General features: G+C 43.3%; 2 protein-coding genes across 11 annotated transcripts in view; one reads left to right on the top strand and one right to left on the bottom strand.

Moving 5' to 3' along the window:
- KCTD19 (potassium channel tetramerization domain containing 19) overlaps nt 1-19572 on the top strand; it is a 31392-nt gene that overhangs the window by 5504 nt on the left and 6316 nt on the right. For all 5 annotated transcript variants that reach the window (XM_042918324.1, XM_042918323.1, XM_042918325.1 and 2 more), the window contains 5 exons: nt 12368-12518; nt 13311-13502; nt 14705-14836; nt 17235-17445; nt 18596-18756. In XM_042918324.1, coding sequence (XP_042774258.1) covers nt 12368-12518; nt 13311-13502; nt 14705-14836; nt 17235-17445; nt 18596-18756 — 847 coding nt within the window. The remainder of the gene's footprint in view (nt 1-12367; nt 12519-13310; nt 13503-14704; nt 14837-17234; nt 17446-18595; nt 18757-19572) is intronic.
- Nucleotides 589-19572, bottom strand: part of PLEKHG4 (pleckstrin homology and RhoGEF domain containing G4) — a 35292-nt gene continuing 16308 nt past the window's right edge. For all 6 annotated transcript variants that reach the window (XM_042918314.1, XM_042918313.1, XM_042918312.1 and 3 more), the window contains one exon: nt 589-1011. In XM_042918314.1, the coding sequence (XP_042774248.1) occupies nt 994-1011 (18 nt within the window). In that variant the 3' untranslated portion in view covers nt 589-993. The remainder of the gene's footprint in view (nt 1012-19572) is intronic.

Here is a 19572-nt window from a genome sequence, read left to right as displayed (position 1 = left end):
TAACTACAGAAACCACTTCTGTGGCTTCTCTTAAGTAGTTTATTCTTAGTTTTTGGACAATGATTTTTTTTTAACTAGAAAAGCTAAATATGGCTAGAAAGGACCATTGGCCATGCTCCATATTAATTCCACTGTCTGGACAAAGTGTTGTTTACTCCATCTCCACAAGCACTGAGCCAGCAAGTCACAGTTCAGCTTAGGGTACTACCAACTGTGCCTCCCCAACACATCTTAGAAGAAAATTGAAATAGTGCATGTTTGGGTCATATAGGAATAAGAACATTTCATACTGTGTGTTTTTATAGATATTCCTAAGTAATTTAATGTTTTTTTCATAAGTTACTATGTATTTGGAAATCAAAACCCTTCACATACTCCAATGCAAGTTGATGGTAGTATTCTTTTCATTTATTTTTTAAAGTTTATTTATTTATTTTGAGAGAGAGAAAGAGAGAGAGCAAGCAGGGCTGGGGCAGAGAAAGAGGGAGAGTCTCAAGGGAGATGTGGGGCTCGATTCTATGAAACCATGAGATCATGACCTGAACTGAATCGTGCTTAATCGACTGAACCACCCAGGCACCCCTTCTTTTTATTTGTTTAAAGCTACCCACCTGAAACAAAATTTTTTTCAACTACCCCTGGAGTAGAGTGCTAGAATTGCTTACAAGTGGCTTCAAAATTACTTAAATGGCCTCACATGTCAGGATTACTGATGACTTTATGCCAAGGCACCATTTTGTGAGGAAAAGAAGGGAATCATTTGTTCATTGCAGAAAATCAAAGAGATCAAAGCAATTTTTGAACCATTTTAAAGAACACAAGCCTATTCTACAAACAGTTTATAAAGCCCTTTAAGTCCTTTCCTGTTCTCACTTCCCATTGAAACAACATCTATCTGGGAAGCAACTTCAGAATGGGATGTAGCAACTTAGAGGGCAATGAGCTGGTCCAGTTCCCAAGTTCCAAGTTGTGTGAGCAGAAGTATTTGAAGAATCATGTGGATCTACCTCCCTAAAAGATATAATAAAACAAGTGCTTATGTTTTGGAAATAGTGTTTTCAAAGAAGTAAACATTTAGGCTGGGCTAACTGAAGTGATGTTTATTCTTTGAAGAAGAGTATAAATACAGCTGAAGAATCAATGGCCATCTCAAGCAAATCAATAGTCTCACACATTTCCATCACTTTCCCCATTGCTAAGGCCTGCCCATATATTCAGGTTCTTTCATAAATGTACAGATGCTTTGCTTGGAGAAAATGGAATTTTCTAGTTATTAGTCTAAAGACTTTCCTCAGGCAGCCCAATTTAATTCATTCAGCCAGTATTTACTGAAAACATTTTGGGTACCAGAAATTATTCCTGTGGGCTTTAAGAAAAACATGGTATGAACCAATAAAAATAAGATGTCACAAGTAATTTTAAACTTTCAGTAGCCATATTTAAAAAATTAAAAAGTGACACTAAATTTAATAATATATCTTATTTAACTCAATATATTTAAAATACTATCATTTCAACATGTAATAAGTATTTTAAAACTGATATATTTTACATTTTTTGTACTAAATCTTCAAAATCTGATGTGTTTTATACTTATAATACATCTCAGATTCAGATGATTGCATTTCAAGTACTCAGTAGTCACATGTGGCTAATGGCTATCATATTAGCACATATCTAAACTGTTCTTAAGTGTTGGCACTCCTCACTGTAGCATCCCTCAGGTTTAACTCCTAGTAAAAAAAATTGGACTCTGCCACCTGCTAACTAATGGCTAAAGTAACTAAAGTTACTACACACTCAGCAGATCACATATCGTACTCAGAATTTTCTGTTACACAGTAGGCTTTTTTTGGAAAGCCATGTAGAAGAGCAAACCATCAGAATGAGATGGGAAGCTTCTGGAGTACAGACACCTTGTCTCACACTGCTGCTATACTCTCTACCACTCCTTATCCCCCCACATTTCCACTCTTTCTCTTTCCCACCCCTCCTTCACCTGCCCACTCTACCTCCTTTCAGTCTGTAGCTTTGGCCTCCAAAGGACACACTCAGTATCTATTACACTCAGAATCTATCTACACTTGATTCCAAGTGTAACATTTATTGTGTATTGAGCACCAATCAAGGGCCAAGCACTGGAGATACAGGAATGAACCATATAGCCATACAATGTCAGGTAGAGGTAAATACTATGAAGAATAGAGCAGTGCTTCATGTATAATAGTGAAAGAAGAGGGCATTTCTGTATTGTAGGACTTCTTGAGGTTTCAGAATGTGCTTATGTGATTTTCTTTTTGTGCGTGTAGTTTTTATTCTGTCAGTCACTGCCCTTGTAGTATTGGAGCTTAGTTGAAAGAATAAAACATTTATATCTAACCTGCTTGTTTTTAAATGTACAAATGTGTAGTATGTGGAAAGGAGATAGCAAGTGACTGAGACCAAGGAAGCTACTCCTTTAGAAAGAGTGGTAAGGGTGGGCCTCAATGACAAGGCAACATTTGAGCAAAACCTGCAGGAGAAATAAGTCATGCTGATGTCTGAGTTAAGAGCTTCCAGGCATAAGGAAAGGCACATAAAAACACCCTGAGGTTAGAGTGCCTTGAAAGAGGCAATCTCAGAGGCTGGTACAATGAAAGGTAGAAGATCGAAGGTAGATAGATGGTGAGGTCAGAGGAAGCCAGGGGGCAGATCTTACAGAGTCTTATAGGCCACATTAAAGATATAAGATCTATTCCAAATGTTATAGGTAGCTTTGGGAGATACTTAAAGAAGTAAACTGATCAGATTTAAGTTTTAAAAGATTACTGGACCTTGGGTTAAGCAATGGTTTCTCAGGTTCAACACCAAAAGCACAAGCAACCAAAGAAAAAATATAGATAAATTGGACTTCATCAAAGTTAAAAACTTTTGTGCTTCAAAGGACACCATCAAGAAAGTGAAAAAGACAACCCACAGAATGAAACAAAAAATTTGCAAATCACATATCTGATAAGGGACCTGTAACCAGAATATATAAAGCACTCTTACAACTAAACAATAAAAAGACAATCATATTTTAAAATGTGTAAAGGATTTGAGTAGACATTTCTCCAAAGAATATATACAAATGGGGAATAAGCACATGAAAAAATGTTTAACATAGTTAGCCATTAGGGAAATGCAAATGCAAACCACAATGAGATATCACTTCACACCACTAAGATGGCTAACATCAAAAAGACATGCTAAGGGTGCCTAGGGAGCTCAGTTGGTTAAGCCTCCCTCTTGATCTCGGCTCAAGTCATGATCTCACCGTCCTGAGATGGAGCCCAGTGTGCACTGACAGTGCCAAACCTGCTTGGGATTCTCTCTCTCCCTATCTGCCCCTCTCCCTCCCTCCCTCTCTCTCTCTCAAAAGAGATTAGTAAATAAGAGAGAGAGAGAGAGAGGCAATAACAGGTGTTGGCAAGGATGTGGAGAAATCGGAACCTTCATACACTGCTAATGGGAATGTAAATTTGTACAGTTTCTTTGGAAAACAGTCTGACAGTTTCTAAAAAAGTTAAAGAGTTATGATGTGACCCAGTTAATTCCCCTTCTAGGTATATACCCAAGAAAAATTAAAACTTATGTTCACACAAAAACTTGTAGACAAATGTTCATAGCAGCATTACTCATAGTAGTCAAAGAGTAGAAACATTCCTTATATTCATCAGCTGATGAATAGGCAAACAAAATGTATATCCATCCATACAAATGAATATTATTTGTCAATAAAAAGAGATGAAGTGAAGTGTCTGGGTGGTTCAGTCATTTGAGCATCCGACTTTGGCTCAGGTCATGATCCTGCAGTTCAAGAGTTCGAGCCCCACATCGCACTGTGTGCCAACAGCTCAGGGCCTGGAGCCTTCTGGATTCTGTGTCTCCCTCTCTTTCTGCCCCTCCCCTGCTCACACTCTGTCTCTGTCTCTCTCTCAAAAATAAACATTAAGGGGCGCCTGGGTGGCGCAGTCGGTTAAGCGTCCGACTTCAGCCAGGTCACGATCTCACGGTCCGTGAGTTCGAGCCCCGCGTCAGGCTCTGGGCTGATGGCTCGGAGCCTGGAGCCTGTTTCCGATTCTGTGTCTCCCTCTCTCTCTGCCCCTCCCCCGTTCATGCTCTGTCTCTCTCTGTCCCAAAAATAAATAAAAAACGTTGAAAAAAAATTTTTTTAAATAAAAAAAAATAAAATAAAAAATAAACATTAAAAAAATTTTTTTAAACGTTTTTTTATTTATTTTTGAGACAGGGAGAGACAGAGCATGAACAGGGGAGGGTCAGAGAGAGGGAGACACAGAATCCAAAACAGGCTCCAGGCTCTGAGCTGTCAGCACAGAGCCCTACGCGGGGCTCAAACTCACGGACCGCGAGATCGTGACCTGAGCCGAAGTCGGCCGCTTAACCGACTGAGCCACCCAGGCGCCCCCTAAAAAAATTTTTAAGGAATGAAGTACTGATACATGTAACAACAAGGATAAACTTTGAAACATTATGCTAAGTTAAAGAAGCCAGGCTCAAATATATTGTATGATTCCATTTATATAAAATGTACATAATAGGTAAAGTTATAGAGACAGAAAGTAGATTAGCTGTTGCCTAGCACTAAGGTAGAGGATGGGAAGGCTAGGGTGGGCAGGATTGGCAATGACTGCTAATGGGTGCAGAGTTAACTTTTTAGGATGTTGAAATAGATTGTGGTGATGATTGCACAATTCTGTGAACACATTAAAAACCATTGAACTGTACAATTTAAATTGGAGATTTTATCATTCATATTATATATGTGAATACATTTTACATTAAATATATTTCAATAACACTATTTAAAAAATCATTGACTTCTGTCCTGATATTAGACGAATCATCAAACTATAGCCCATAGACGAAATTCAGCCCACTACCTTTTTATACAACCTGTTAGCTAGGACTGATTTTTACATTTTTTAGATGGTTGAAAAACCAAAAGAAAAATATTTTGTGGCACATAAAAATTATATGAAACTCAAACTTCAGTGTCCATTAAGTTTTTTCTTTAATTTTATTTATTTTTGAAGGAGAGAGAGACAGAGCATGAGCAGGGGCAGAGAGAGAGGGAGATAGAATCCAAAGCAGGTTGTAGGCTCTGAGCTGTCAGCACAAAGCCAGATGTGAGGCTCGAACTCCCGAGCAGTGAAATCATGACCTAAGCTGAAGTCAGACGCCCAACTGACAGAGCCACCCAGGCACCCCTGTGTCCATTAAGTTTTACTGGAACACAGCCATGCTCATTTGTTTATGTATTATTTATAGCTGCTCTTGAGCTACATACAATACAGAGTTGAATAGTGGCAACAGGGACCATATTCTCAAAGCCTAAAATATTTGCTCTCTGCCCTTTTACAGAAAAAAATTTGCCGACCCCTGGCCAATGAAGAGTGGGACACAGGAAGAAGCAGGAAGACCAGTTAGTTAGGAGGTTCCTATAGCATCCAGATAAAAGATAGTGGTAGTTTGGCCTAAGGTGGTAAAAGAAGTGTTCAAATTCTGGATGTATCTTGATAAAACTGACAGTTTGCTAATGAATCGTTGGTAGAATGAGAAAGAATAGATAATTCTTTGGTATACTGAGCAGTAAGGTGAATGGTGGATTCCAAAGAATGTGCAGGTTTAGGGGGAGAAATCAGGAGTTAGGATTTGAATGTGTTAAGTTTGAGAGGCAAGAAAAGGGTATTTATTAAACATCCAAGTGGTCATGGTGAGAAGGCAGCTCAATTGTATAAGTTTTGGAATTCATGGGAGCAATCTGATCTAGAGGTATAAATCTGGGAGTCGTCAAAGCTGGTATGTAAATCTATTAGCCTGGATGTTCACAGAGGAAGTACAGAGTAGCTATTCCAGGTCTGTACATTAACATTATAGTGCTTCCTAGAACTTTCTCTGTAATTTGGGGAGTCCCCTTTGCCTAAATGTAAACTGCTTCAAGCCTCTCACAAGCTATCAGCCTGGTTGAGAGTCATAGCTGCTACTGCAGTGTGAAATTTCTCTTCAGGGTCACTCACAAGAGTTCAAAGTTCTTGGCAGACTGTCGATTCCTTTACTTGCCCCCTTGAACCCCACTGAGGACTTAGTATGATAGTACATGCTACTTGTGTTTCCTTTTCCATCACCATCTGGCGACTTCTACGCTTGGAAACTTAAATTATTCTTCCTATAAGCATTCTACTACCAGCAAGCAACCCAAATACACCTGCATTTCTTGTGTTCAAGGGAGCCAGAGAGTTTTTATGTTGATCACACAAATGATGCTTTCAAGAAAACAGACAAGGGACAGTCTCACAGTTTCTATTACTCATGATGTTAAGACAGATTACCACTGTGGTCTTGGAAAGGAAGATTACATAAACAGTAGATATTCATCCCAACAGTGTAGCTTGTCTGTAGATATGGGTAAGTGGACAACCCTGGACCTGGCAACTGCTTGCCTTGACTCATAGCCTAACACATACCCAAACCTATGTTCTTGTGTGGGCACTCACACACACACTTTGAAATCCAGCCATGTCCCTAAGTACCCCCAGCACCACCTCTCCACACCTTTTTACTTGGTGTTCCTTCTTCCTAGAATTCTTCCCCTTTAAGATTTACCCTAAATGTGGTCCAAGGGAAGTCTAGCCTGACACTTCCAGGCGGAGTTTTTGTCTCTCTGCTCTCAGAGTTAATTCCTGTCACCTATCAATGTTAATTCTGTTTGGATCAAGTATTCATAGGTCTTTCTCCCTCACTGGCCTGTATTCTTTTCATGTTTGCATTTCTAGTATCTCATAGTACCCAACCTGTAACAGGTGTTTAACAAACATCCACTGAGAGAACATTGAATGATGCACCCAAGATGACCTATGAAGGCTAAATCTACTTCTGCAGGGTCAGGGCACTGGAACTGGCAGTGGAGGGACAGGTTTGAGATGCTGATAGTTGTGTCATATTTGACTTCCTTGGCTGATTGCTGTTCTGCATATCCTTTTGTTCTACTAACCTTGCTTCCCTTGAGCTGCAGATTGATGCTGGCCTTCCTTGTTTTTACAAGACAGTTGCAAGCCCCCACTCCCCCACCCCCAGATCCCTCCAACAGCCCACATCAGAGCTTAAGGCATCTCTAAGCACTGGTTGTACTTGGAAAACCTCCATTAAGTCCCAGAGTTCTTCCAGTAGTGCATTTGTCAGCCATCTTTTGGCAGCTGTACATATACACATACACACTTGCCCCATGCCATTAGTCTTACGTTGCTTCTGATTGACAAATTTTTTCACTACTATCTAGACCAAAAGTGACATTAATTATCCCTGTGCTAGTAATTAGCCATTTGAATTTATATCTATATTTCCCTAAAGAAACCCTCCCTTTAGTAACTTTCTAGGTCATAGCATATGAATAGTAAAAGTCATAGAAGTAATATTCAGGCAGATAGAAGTAGAATTGAAGTCCACAGAAGACTAGTCAAATACTCTGTGACAATTTCAGTCAACAAACCCAAAGAACACTAGGAAGCTAGGCTCTCTGAAATTCTCTTCACTCATTCATTAGTTCATTCATTCCATGAAAATGTATTGAGATTCCTCAGGCACTGTTGTTGTGGGTGCTGCAAATAAAGCAGAGAACAAACCAGGCAAGATCATCATGGTATTGGAGGTTTTATCTACTAGGGGAGACTAGCAGATGTTAAATAAATAAGTAGGTGTTATTGAGAACAATAAAGCAGAGTGAGGGGTTTAGGGAATGTGTTCTTTGGGTTCCTATAGCACCTAAATGGCTTCCCAGAAGAAGGGCTTGTGTTTCTAGAAGCCAGAGCAAGGACTGGCTGAGAGAATTTAGAAGACAACCCAGTTGGGGCACCTGGGTGGCTCAGTTGGTTGAGCATCTGACTTTGGCTCAGGTCATGATCTTGTCGTCTGTGGGTTTGAGCCCCACCTTGGGCTCTGTGCTGACAGCTCACAGCCTGGAGCCTGCTTTGGATTCTGTGTCTCCCTCTCTCTCTGCACCTCCCCTGCTTGCACTCCATCTCTCTCTCAAAAAAAAAAAAAAGAAAAAAAAAAAGAAAAAAAAAAAGAAGACAACCTAGTTAAGGCTCCTGGGCCTAGTGCATGCAGCACGACTTGACTGGCAGGAATTATGATCTCTTAGGATTTATTTGTATGTTTTTCTTTTTAAGATTTTTCAAACATACCTTTCTTGGAGAGAATGGTACAGCTCACACTTCACATTTACAGAAATGGCAAGAAATGGAGATTTCACGTCTACAAAATAGGTCATTCTCCCCTCAGCTAATACATCTCTCAAGCTAGTTGGACTATCAGTACTGACCCACCCCACAGGATATACCTGGGTACCAAACAGCACTTCCAAAAAGGGCATCTAGGCCCAGAACAATAGGTTGTTCTCCCAGACAGGGATTTCCCTCCCCCAATAGGTCCCTTCCACAATGGCCAATACAGAGTTGATCAAAGGCACTGTTGTTTCCTCCACTGGGACAGAATTTCAGGATTTGAATCTGCAAGTGAAACACAAATGGCAAATTCAAGTTCTGATGCTGTCAGCTTAGTATGGGTTTTGAATGGTCCACTGTCACTTGCAGGCTCTCCCTAGTTTTACTCTTTTTTCTTGCTACTTCACCCAGCATCTTTTGATCCATCACCAATCAGACTGAAGTTGAGACTCTTCTTCCTGTCATCCTGTCTCCTTCTTCTCCTTCATCCTTGTCCCTCTCCCCCTTAGATCTTCCCTCTGGACTCTAGGTCCCAAGTTGGAATCACTGTCTTCACTGCCCTCTGAACTCTCTGAGCACTGCCCATTGTAATCCTATGTTAGCTTTTCCTGTGGTTTTGGATATTCAACATCTTTGGATGCTCAGTTTTTGTGAATGTAGTCTGCTTCTCTGCCAGCTCATTTTGGGGTCCCTCATGTCTCATTTTGCTTTTCTTTCCAGAGGACTCAGCCTTCTAGCTCTCCATTTATGTGAATTCTTTCATTTAATGCAGCAGTTAAGCACTTACTACACATCGGGTTCTAGACTAGAAGCTGGGATGCATCAAGTCAGTCCTTCCTCCCAAAGCCTGAAAGAACAGGCCTGAAATCAAGCCACAGAGACCCAGATGGAGAAGTTCAGAAGGGTCTATGGGAACAAAGGAGGGTGACCTGCTCTAGCTAGGGGAGGATGCAGGCTTTTCAGGCAGTGAAGGGAGGAGAGAAGTGTTCTGGGAAGAGGAAATGGTATATATAAAATTGAGAAGTCATTACAGAACATGGTGTGTCTTTGGAGTTTTGTGGAGTTGAGTATCACTGATGATGGAGTGCAGACAGAATGGTAGAAGATGAAGCTGGAAAGGTAGTTTGGGATCTGACCATTAAGAGGAAGGAAATTAGGGGCACCTGGGTGTTTCAGTCAAGCATCTGACTTTGGCTCAGGTCATGATCTTGTGGTTTGTGGGTTTGAGCCCTGTATTAGGCTCTGCGCTGACAGTGCAGAGTCTGCTTGGGATTCTCTCTCTCCTCCTCTGTCTCTCTGTCCTTCCCCCACTTGCACTCTCTCTCTTCAAAATAAATAAATAAACTTAAAAAAAGGAAATTAACATTATATTATTTCCTTTAATCCTTACAACATCTTCCAGATTTTACTATCTCGACTTTGCCTATGAGGAGCCTGAGGCTTCTAGATGTTAAGTGACAGATGGGAGGCAGGTGGTCAAGAGCAGTGGTTAAGAGCACGGACTCTAGAATCCTGGGTTCCATTTGTAGCATTTCCTCTTACTTGGGGCACTGAGTACTCATTCTCTTCTTGGGTCTTGTTTCCCATTTGCTAAAAGGGAATGATAATAGTAAAACCTACTTTGTGTGTGTAAGGGGGGCATTAGGAGAATTCAGTTTTAAAATGCCTGGGTAGGGGTGCCTGACTGGATCAGTTAGTAGAGTGTGAGACTCTTGATCTTGGGGGTGTGAGTTCAAACCCCACATTGGATGTAGAGATTACTTAAAAGATAAAATCTTAAAAAAAAAAAAAAAAGTGCCTGCTGTTAAGTGACCAAGCAAGATTCAAACCCCAGTCTGTCTGAGTTCAAGGCTCCATGCTTGTTGTGTATATCCTGCTGCCTCCAATGATTGTGAAGGACCTCGCATGCAATGCTAAAAGGAATTTGGATGCCCCATAGGTAGTGGGGAGCACCGAAGTTTTTTAAGATGGAGACTGGTTTGGACTCATTGGCATGTTCGAAAGATACACTGTATGGAAAGGACCTGGGGATGAGAGGACCAGGACTGGGGAAAGGGAAAGGAGGAAGAGGGTGGAGCAGAAAGCAGGGGATGGAGTCACAGGGCTTGCTGACTGACTGAGTGGATAGTGTGACTATCAGTCAAGTTACAGTTCCTGCTTTAAATCCTTCAATGGCTTCACTTAACCAGGGGATATATGAAACTCCTCAGCTCAGCTTACAGAGATGTTCACTCTCTGGCTCTTGTTTACTGCTCTAGACTCATCTCCCTCACTTCCTCAACCTCCATACACCTTAAAGCTACAATCAAGGCACAGAGGCAGGTGACTTAGTGTATATCTCTACCTATCATCTTCCCACCCTGTCCTGTCCCTCCTGTGCAGTCACTGTTTTCTTTGTCCCTTTTCTCAGTACAAATACTACATTATGTACTATAATAATATATTATTATTATCATCATCATCGTTATCATCTCATTTTAACTCAATAATCCTGCTCACTCACTTTTGCAGAAACTGTTCCAGTCTGTCACCTTCCTAGAACCTCAGTTTTATTTCTTTGCCCGAGGCCAACTACTCCCTCATACAGAAATCCATCTCTCACCAGTTTCCCTCCTCAGGATAGCTGACAGCTTCACACAGAAGCTAAAGTTGTGTGCAATCCTGAGCAAAGAGGGACAAAAAGCCTATATTTTCTTCCAGTGCTGTGGAAAGAAATCCTAGGTTCCTGGAGCTCCTGAAACTTCAAAAACAATGCTGGCTCTTATCCCAGTATATGTAAATTGTTGGTTTTCTTGTCTTTTCTCATCTTTCCCTCAAACTGAGAGCTCCTTGAGTCCAGGCACAGTATCTGTGGCCCTGGTGATACACAAGCATTTCTTAAATGAATGAATGACAGACTCTCTTCTGGTGTCACACACACACTATTCTTCTCTCCCATTACTCAGTGCTCCCAGGAAAGCACTTCCCACAACCCCGACATTTTCCAATCCTTCCACAAGTCCACCAGCCACCTAAAGTGAGGAAGAATTCTCCCACTTCTCGTCTCCTTTCAGAGTTTAAGCAGTTATGTGGGTGCACTTTATAGGTATGGCCACCAGAGGGCCCTCTCAAAGCTCGGGATTCCTATGACCAGCTTCACCAGAGTTTCATCTGGTAGTTTAGATTAGAAGCAGGTTCTTTTATTAGTATCATACTGAATCTAAGGTGTTCTGTTGATTTTGAGGCTCTTAGAGAAAAAAGTTGTCACATGATGCCTTTCAAAGACAACTTTTCCAGCTATCTCTAGTATTTGATGGGAAAATACTATTTTCTTCTAGAGTAGGTACATGAAAAATGGGCTTGATGTTATGATAAGCTGCCCCCTGTACAGGACTCTTGAAGGAAAATGGGTCCTTGAGTGAAGGGCGGCATGAGCCCACCCTCTGCTCTGAGCTTCATCCCTGCCTATCTGCGGTGCTCCACTCGAGCCTCAGCCCACCCTGGTCACCTGCTCCTTCAGGTACAGAAGCTCTGGATGTGAAAGACTACTTGAGCAAGTCACAAATCCTTTAACCTCAACTGTCTCATCAGTAAAATGGGAATGCAGACATTTACCACATCTATCTCACAGAGCTATGTCAGGGTAAATGAGCAAATGTATGTGAAAGTGCTTTGAAAAATGTGGTACCCTGTGCTACCTCCAATTCCCTGCTTAGATCACGTTCCAGGATTAGGATGAACACAAACAATAAGCAGATCACAGCAACTCTAACAGTTCAAAAGGGTTTTTAAACTGTTGAGGGGAAATGATAGAAAATCTCAAGCTTTTAATGATTAAATATAAATTACTCTTTAGCTTATGTAAGATAACTTTCTATCAATCAGCATAAAATTATAACCCAAAAAGATTGTTTAAAAAAATAAGAGAAATAGTCCCTGAAATTTTGAATATTAGCATGTCATCTTATAGACCTAAATTTTTATATTTATGTATGATTGACTAAATTTATTTCAAAACACTTTATCAAAGTAAAACACATACTATCTTTCCTGGTACTTTGCCCTAGAACTGGTAGACAGTTACATGATTTAGAATTTTCAAGGTAGTAATTTTCTGTATCTAACAGACTCTAGATAATCTGAAGGAAGGGAAACACCACCTACGTGTACGGCCTGCAGACATACCTGTTGCTGAGAGAGCATCTTTGAACTACTGGCGAACGTGGAAGTGTATCAGCAAACCCTCAGAATTTCCTATAAAAAGCCCAGCCTTCACAGGTATACCCACAGGCTGACCCATCCTACAGCCCACACCAGCCTTCCTTCTCCTCATCCTAACAGAAGTGGCTTCCATCCAGAGAATACTCTGATTTTTGAACTAGGTCTGGATGATTTTTTACCTCTCTGTCATCTCCTTTGATCTTGTACCTTGCCATACGCCTTCTTCAAGGCTGCTTACCCTCTGGAACTAAACATCCTCTTCCACGTTCATTTCTCTGCATAGTGGTTTTACTTGGGCAAGGCTGGGCTGCATTCTGCCCCCGCCTAGTAGTCAGAGAACTCCACTAACCCTTCAAGTCAGCTCTAACCACCACACAAGGAATGTCCCCAAATGATCACTGTCTGATGCATGCCTTGCAGTATAGATTGGCCTCTCTGGGACATGAGAACAGCCATTCACAACTGCTGATGGGTCTTGAGCTTCCAAGAGAGTCAAAAGCATTTATTTTGGCTGTGGGTCACAATAGTTGGTTTGATCAATTAGAACTAGACAGGTAACAAGTATGAGCTTAATGACGTTGGGTACATAAGCCAAAATGTTACAACATACCTACTGCCCTTCAGTATAGAAAAAATAGATTTCTGTCTTTCTCCCCACCACACTCCTGCATTTGACATTAGAGTTACATCCAGAGACAGACAGACAGACAGGAAAGAGAGAGAGAGAAAGGAGGCACCTGGCAGGGACCATCTCTGGGGTGATCTCTCCATCTTCCTCTGGGACCCCTGGGTCAGTGAGAGCCCTAACCTCTGAGAGGTGGTGATGCCCCTCTGCACATTCTCTTCCAGGCCTCCATGATAAGGCACCTTTGGGACTCATGGATACACCATTGTTAGACACAGAAGAGGAAGTGCACTACTGCTTTCTGCCCCTAGACCTAGTGGCCAAGTATCCAAGCCTGGTGACTGAAGACAATCTGCTGTGGCTGGCTGAAACTGTGGCCCTAATCGAGTGCGAGTGCAGTGAATTCCGCTTCATTGGTGATTGCTCTATCCTGGGGGTGGAGGGCTGATAGGTAGGGCCTATCCACCCCTCCCTATCCCACACACCCTGGCGGCTTAGCTTGGTGCTTAAGGCCTCAGGAGCTTCCCTGGGTTGAGGAGGTGAAGGCATGACAGAGCCTTCTGGAAGGCTAGCAGATTCTCAGCATTAGACTCCCACAAGCCTCAGGGCTATATTATTCCCTGTTCATTTGGGGATGGCCTGGGTGTAAAGGGGCACTGGAAACTACCTGCAGTGATCAGAGGCCACAGGAGTTGGTGTGAAGGGCAAGGCCCTGAGCTGGGCTCCAAAGTCAGCTACTCTCTAGCTTGTCTTTATGTATCCACCTGGCCTCCTGGCCTCAGTTCCTCTCACCATAAAATGAGGAAATAGGGTTTCCTATTCCTATTCCTTTGTTTCAAAGAATGGTCCCTACCTGCTCTCATTTCCACTAAAACCAGAATAAAAGGGAAGGAGAGTAGTCAAATTATTGTAAAATTACTTGAACTAGTGGCCTAAGGAGGGATGAAATCTTCAACCCTGGACAGAGCAAGCCTCCCTCCCCCCACCACCCTAGGACAAGGTCTGGTTAGGGTGTGAACTGAATAAGCTTTCTGATTCCAAGATGCTACTGCTGCCTAGATGAATAGGACAGGAAACACCCAAGTTGTACTGGGGCCCAAATGCCTGGAACCCCAGCCATTCCTACTTACAGTCACCTGGAAAGTTGTCTGTGATGTGCTTCTGAATCTCCAAGTTGATTCACACAGGACGTTAGTGTTGGCTCCATCTCTGCCTCCCACACTGCAATCCAGGCAGGGACAAACTGCAAGTGCCACCTGCCAGCCCAGGCACAGCTGGGCCTTTCCTCTGTAAGCAGCAAGACAACCCCCCCTTTTGGAATGACCTGCTCTTGGGTCAAGACTCACAGGGTAAGTCTCAAGGCCAGTATGCTCACCTGGGAGCTCCAGGCCAGGCCAAGGGAGGCCACACCCATGGACTCAGACACAGGAAAACAAAGTAATTTGGGGTCTTTCACCTTGAAACCACAGACTCAAAGCCTATCTAACCAGGTATGTTTAGAAGTTGTTTCAGAACAAGGAGGGCGTAGGATATGTTGCAGTACCACAAACCTGCCCAAACCTGGACCTACAGTTAAATCAGAAATAATCTTATCTCATGTTTCCCTTTGCTTTTCAAGTGAATTTTCTACGCTCACAGAAGATTTTACTACCAGATAATTTCTCCAACATAGATGTGTTAGAAGCAGAAGTAGAAATTCTGGAAATCCCTGAGCTCACTGAAGCTGTAAGGTTGTACCGGATGAACATGGGTATGTCACCAGAGGAACCTTGCCCTGCCCTTGACATTCTGGGGCAGTTGAGGCTTGAGCTGTTAAAGCCAAGAACAGACATCTCCCCTCCCACAACCACTTTGGGCTTTGGGTGGTGGTGGGAGAAGCGGGTGTTTTGGCTGACTTAGAATCTGAGAAGAACAATTTCAGCCTGAAACCTTGTACACCCTGTCTGCTCAGCTTTCCCATTGAGCTGCACGTAGGTCAGCCCAGCCTGGGTGGGGAAACCAGGCCTGAATGTCCTAGGGAGGGAGGTTGGGCCCAAGGGCAAGCTTCCCAAGGGTAGGGGAGGTTTGTTCTGCTTGGGGAAGTGGGGAGCAACTTGCAGCATCTGACTGCCTCTGCCGTCCTTCCTCTTCCAGGCATAGCTGGAGGGCGTGGGAAACTCTCAAGCAAATTCTCTATTAGTGCTCCAGTTATCTTACCCATCCCCAAATTCCCTTGTTTCCCTAGTTCAAATCCTCTGGCTGTTGTGCCTGTCTCTGCCTGCTCCCGACACTTTTTTTTTTTTTTTTTAAACAGTCTTGAGGTCTTTTATTTTTTTTTTTTATATTTACCATGCCATGAATTCACGGGGAATGAGTTCCAGCAGCTCAGGCTCCTTTCCATTGGCTCTCACAAAGTGTGCTTTTCTGGGTGGGGCAGGCTGGCACTTCAGTTGAACCCAAGTACCTTTCTCCTTGGCTTCCTTCTTTTTCTGACCATTTTCCTTCACACGCTATCTTGGCTCTTTGAGTGCTTAATATGCTCAATATGTACATTAATTCTCTTAGCAAGAATCTTGCCCTTGTTTGTTTACAACAATGCCAATAGCATGTTGGGTAACATTGTAGACTCTTCCAGTTTTGCCATGGTAACATTTGTGGTGTATTCCTTTTTGAATGTGCCCATTCCCTTGATGTCCACAGTATCACCTTTCTTGTGGATTCGCATGTGTGTTGCCAAAGGAACAACTCCATGTTTTCTAAAAGGCCTAGAAAACATATAGCAAGTTCCTCTCCTCTCTCCCTTTGTGTTGGTCATCTTGGCGAATTACTGGAAGATGGCGGTTCCAGCCCAAAAGGACTGCTCCTAACACTTCTTGACCTGGTCCAATCCAGGCCTTTATGCTCCCAGCCCTACCTCATTCTGGTTTCATCCTCATGTTTTTATTTGCCTTCCACCATCCCATTTCCCAAATCCTGCATATCTGTGGAAGCTACTGTGCATGCTGCAGGGAGCTAGCTGTGTTGCAGTGTGGCCTCAGCTGGCATTCTGAGAACATATAAACTGTCTTGCACATGTGAAGTTTGGTCTGTGCATCAAATAAGGTCTTTCCCTGTGATTAGGCCTAACTTTCCCAGCCTCTTCCCCAGGCAAAAATGGGACTAGTGGCATCCTGAAGCAGGTCTCAGGAGCCTGTTCCAGGGTCTACAATCCACTTAAGAGGGCTGAGTTCAAATCCCTCCTTCAAGGGCTTCTATTTCTCAGAGAACATGGGTCATTGAGAGATGAGTAGAGTGGTGTCTGTTCCACAAGAGCTATGTGAAGGTGGCGGGAAAGCATGTTTGCAGACAGGCTCTGTAAATCATGCAGCAGCCCCCAAATACAAAGTGTGGTTTTTGTCTTTTGAAAAGCACCATAACTAAGGGAAACGGCTCTAGTAGCTTTGGAGATGGACAAGCTGCCCTCAAATCCCAGCTCTGCCCCACCTAGCTTTACAGTTTGGGGCAAGGTACTTAATTAGCCTCTCAGGATAGTTTCCTCCTCTGTGATAAGGATGGCATGACCCCTCTTGTACGATCCATGAAAATCACCCAGCAGCTTGCCTGCTGGCCCACTGTTGCCACTGGGACAGGATTTTATAGACTGTGCATTGTACCCACTTCAGGAGAACAAGGTCCTGCCTGTGAGCTAGCAATCCCAATACCCAATCTAAAAGTAATACCACATAGTTTGTCTGTAGGAGAAATTCTGCCCAGGAGTGATAGGGGCTGTGAGTCTGAGAAGCCTGTAATGCATATCAGGTTCTGTGCTATGGGGTTGCCTTCCCCATAGATGATTAATTAGAGCAGAACTTGGAACAAAGGAAGATTCCTGCAGAGGATGGGGCCAAATGGCTGCTGTACTGAAATTTCTGAAATTCAAATGTTAATGATTCAGCAAATTAATCCCCCGCCCAACCCTACCTCCCAACAAATAGCTTTGGCCTCTAAACCTATGTATCCTAAAATTATACAGATTTTGAGAAGAATCAGATTTGGCTATGCAAGGAAATAAGCTTCCTCTAAGTTTCTTTAGTACTAATTCAAGGCAGGAGTAGGAAGCAAGACCCAAAGCTTCCAATACAATTATGACTGTGAGGAGTCTAGGAGTCACCCCCTTCTCGCCGGCACAGGTGGCTGTTCCCGGACCTCCTGTTCTCCCCTGAGCCCTGGGAAAGGGGGCCGTGCAGCAGGCCTGGAGTCTATGAAGCCGTTGTACACGATGGCCCTGGGTCTGCTTGTCAAGTACCCAGACTCCGCACTGGGACAGCTCCGCATCGAAAGCACGCTGGATGGAAGTAGACTGTACATCACAGGGAATGGGGTTCTCTTTCAGCACGTCAAGTAAGGCCCTCCTCAGTGAATAGCTCAGTTCCACTCAGGCTGGTCTCTGCCTTTCTCCAGAAACCAACCTGGGGCCCCGCCCATGAGCCAGAGGAAAGTAGTGTCCTTGGAGGCAAACCCATCATTTTAGCTACTCCCACTACCACCACTAAACCCAGGCCTTAGAGGAGAGCACAGGTTCCAAAGGTATAAGGGTTCCCAAGGTTCAAAGGCTTCAGACTGTTTCATATTTCTGTTTTCTGCAATCCACTGCTGTTTTCAGCCCTGTACTAGGACTGAGATGACCAGGTCACAGTCACAACCCTCAGGATGCTAGATATTTTCCCTGCCATGCAGACCTTCCTACAAAGGCCCTCCCTGAAACCCTTGGGAGTCTTGCTAGATATACAGAAATGCCAGAACTGGGGGTGAGCTCCAGAAGCGAAGTAAGGCAGGCTTCCCAAAAGAGGTGATACCTGGTCTGTGTCTCAGGGAATAAGCTTAAAGTGTCCCCATTAGTGCAGAAGCATGGATTCTAATCCTGTTTTATAGAAAAGTAAACTGATGTTTGGAGTGGAGCAATTAACTCTCTTAGGGTCACAAAATATACTGGTACCAAGACTAAATGTGAAAGTAGGTTTTCCTGAGCCCCTGGGGAGGTTAGCCAACTCTGGGCCCTTTGGGCCTTTGTGGCCCACACCATCCATCTCTCCCAGAGATGTCCCATCCCTGATGTCACAAATGCCTTTGGAGGCAGGGACTGATATTCAGACCCCCAGCCTCTTTCCTGGGCACAAACAGTATTAGTAATCTTAGGCTGCCACACAGTCACTGTGATGTCATGGGAAGACATTTAGGGGGGGCAGAATGGAAGTGGGTGGTCCCTGGCCTGGCTTCTGGAACTTCAGGCAGACCTAGAAGCTTACAGTTAGTTGATTTAGAGGGCTTTTCTGAAGTAGGTCAAGCTCAGCTCCAAGATGGTGAGTCTGTGTGTCCAAGCTCATTCTCCTATAAGGCATCACCAGATTTCTGGTTAAATCAAGGAAATGAGGTTAGTAGCCACAGGTTTCAGCCGGTGTTAAGGACAAGACATTCTATGCATGAAAAGTTAGCAAGCTCCCTAGGTGTGCAGTGCTTGAGGCTCTCTCTAACAGGCCTTTCCTCTGGGCAGGAACTGGCTAGGGACTTGTCGACTGCCCCTGACTGAGACTATTTCCGAGGTGTACGAGCTCTGTGCCTTCCTGGACAAAAGGGATATCACCTATGAGCCAATGAAAGTAGCCCTGAAGACTCATCTGGAGCCGAAGAGTCTGGCACCCGTGGATGTGCTCAGTAAATGAGGAAGCTTCTTTATTTGAATTTAGCATCAGAGGAGGGCTTGGGTATCAAAAAGGAAAGTTGAGGCTGGCCAGGGCCAGGAATTGTAGATGGAAGAGGAGAGGAAATCCAACATTTGTAGGTTTTCCTAGAGGGAAATTTTCCTGTTAAGGTACCCCTCCTCACCTCAAGCCCATGAGTAGCCTCAAGTAGTACAGACTGACCTCAGTAGGGGGCCACATGGGTCTTTGAGAGCTGACATGCTGTGCTTATTTGATCCTCATAACCTCCTGGGAAGAACAGTCCCTGGGTCCATTTAACAGATAAGCCTCAAATTACTCAGTGAGCTAGTGATCAAGCTGGAGTTTGAATCTGGGTCCAAAACTAATGTTGTTTTCACCAGCTGCCTGTAACTATTAACAAAAAGTTTTTAGATCAAGTTTCCACTGCATTCCATCATTCAGCAACATTCAATATTTATTGAGCACCTACCATATACCAGGAAAGGAGATACTGGGAGTATAGAAGTGAACACAAGAGACCCAGTCCTTATCTTCGTGGAGTTCACAATCTAGTGATACACCTCTTGCCTCTTCGTTACATAACATAAACCTTTTACTTATTACAAAGCTCATTAGAAACTGGTTCCCAAACATCAGAACAAAGCCTAAGTCTAGTCTCCCCCAGGAAGAGGGTCATGGATTCATCTCCCCAAAATGAAGCCCCATTCTCCAGACATACCTAGAGGCTTGGTCTCTATACCAGTGACAGATTTGATGAGTGCTGGCAGTGTGACATTAGCTAAACTATAAGCACAAACATAAAGAGGGA

The sequence above is a fragment of the Panthera leo genome, chromosome E2 (assembly GCF_018350215.1).
Source record: "Panthera leo isolate Ple1 chromosome E2, P.leo_Ple1_pat1.1, whole genome shotgun sequence".
NCBI classification, from domain to species: Eukaryota; Metazoa; Chordata; class Mammalia; order Carnivora; family Felidae; genus Panthera; species Panthera leo.
The sequence above is the reverse complement of the archived record's forward strand: the minus strand, read 5'-3'. Positions and strand labels throughout refer to the sequence as shown.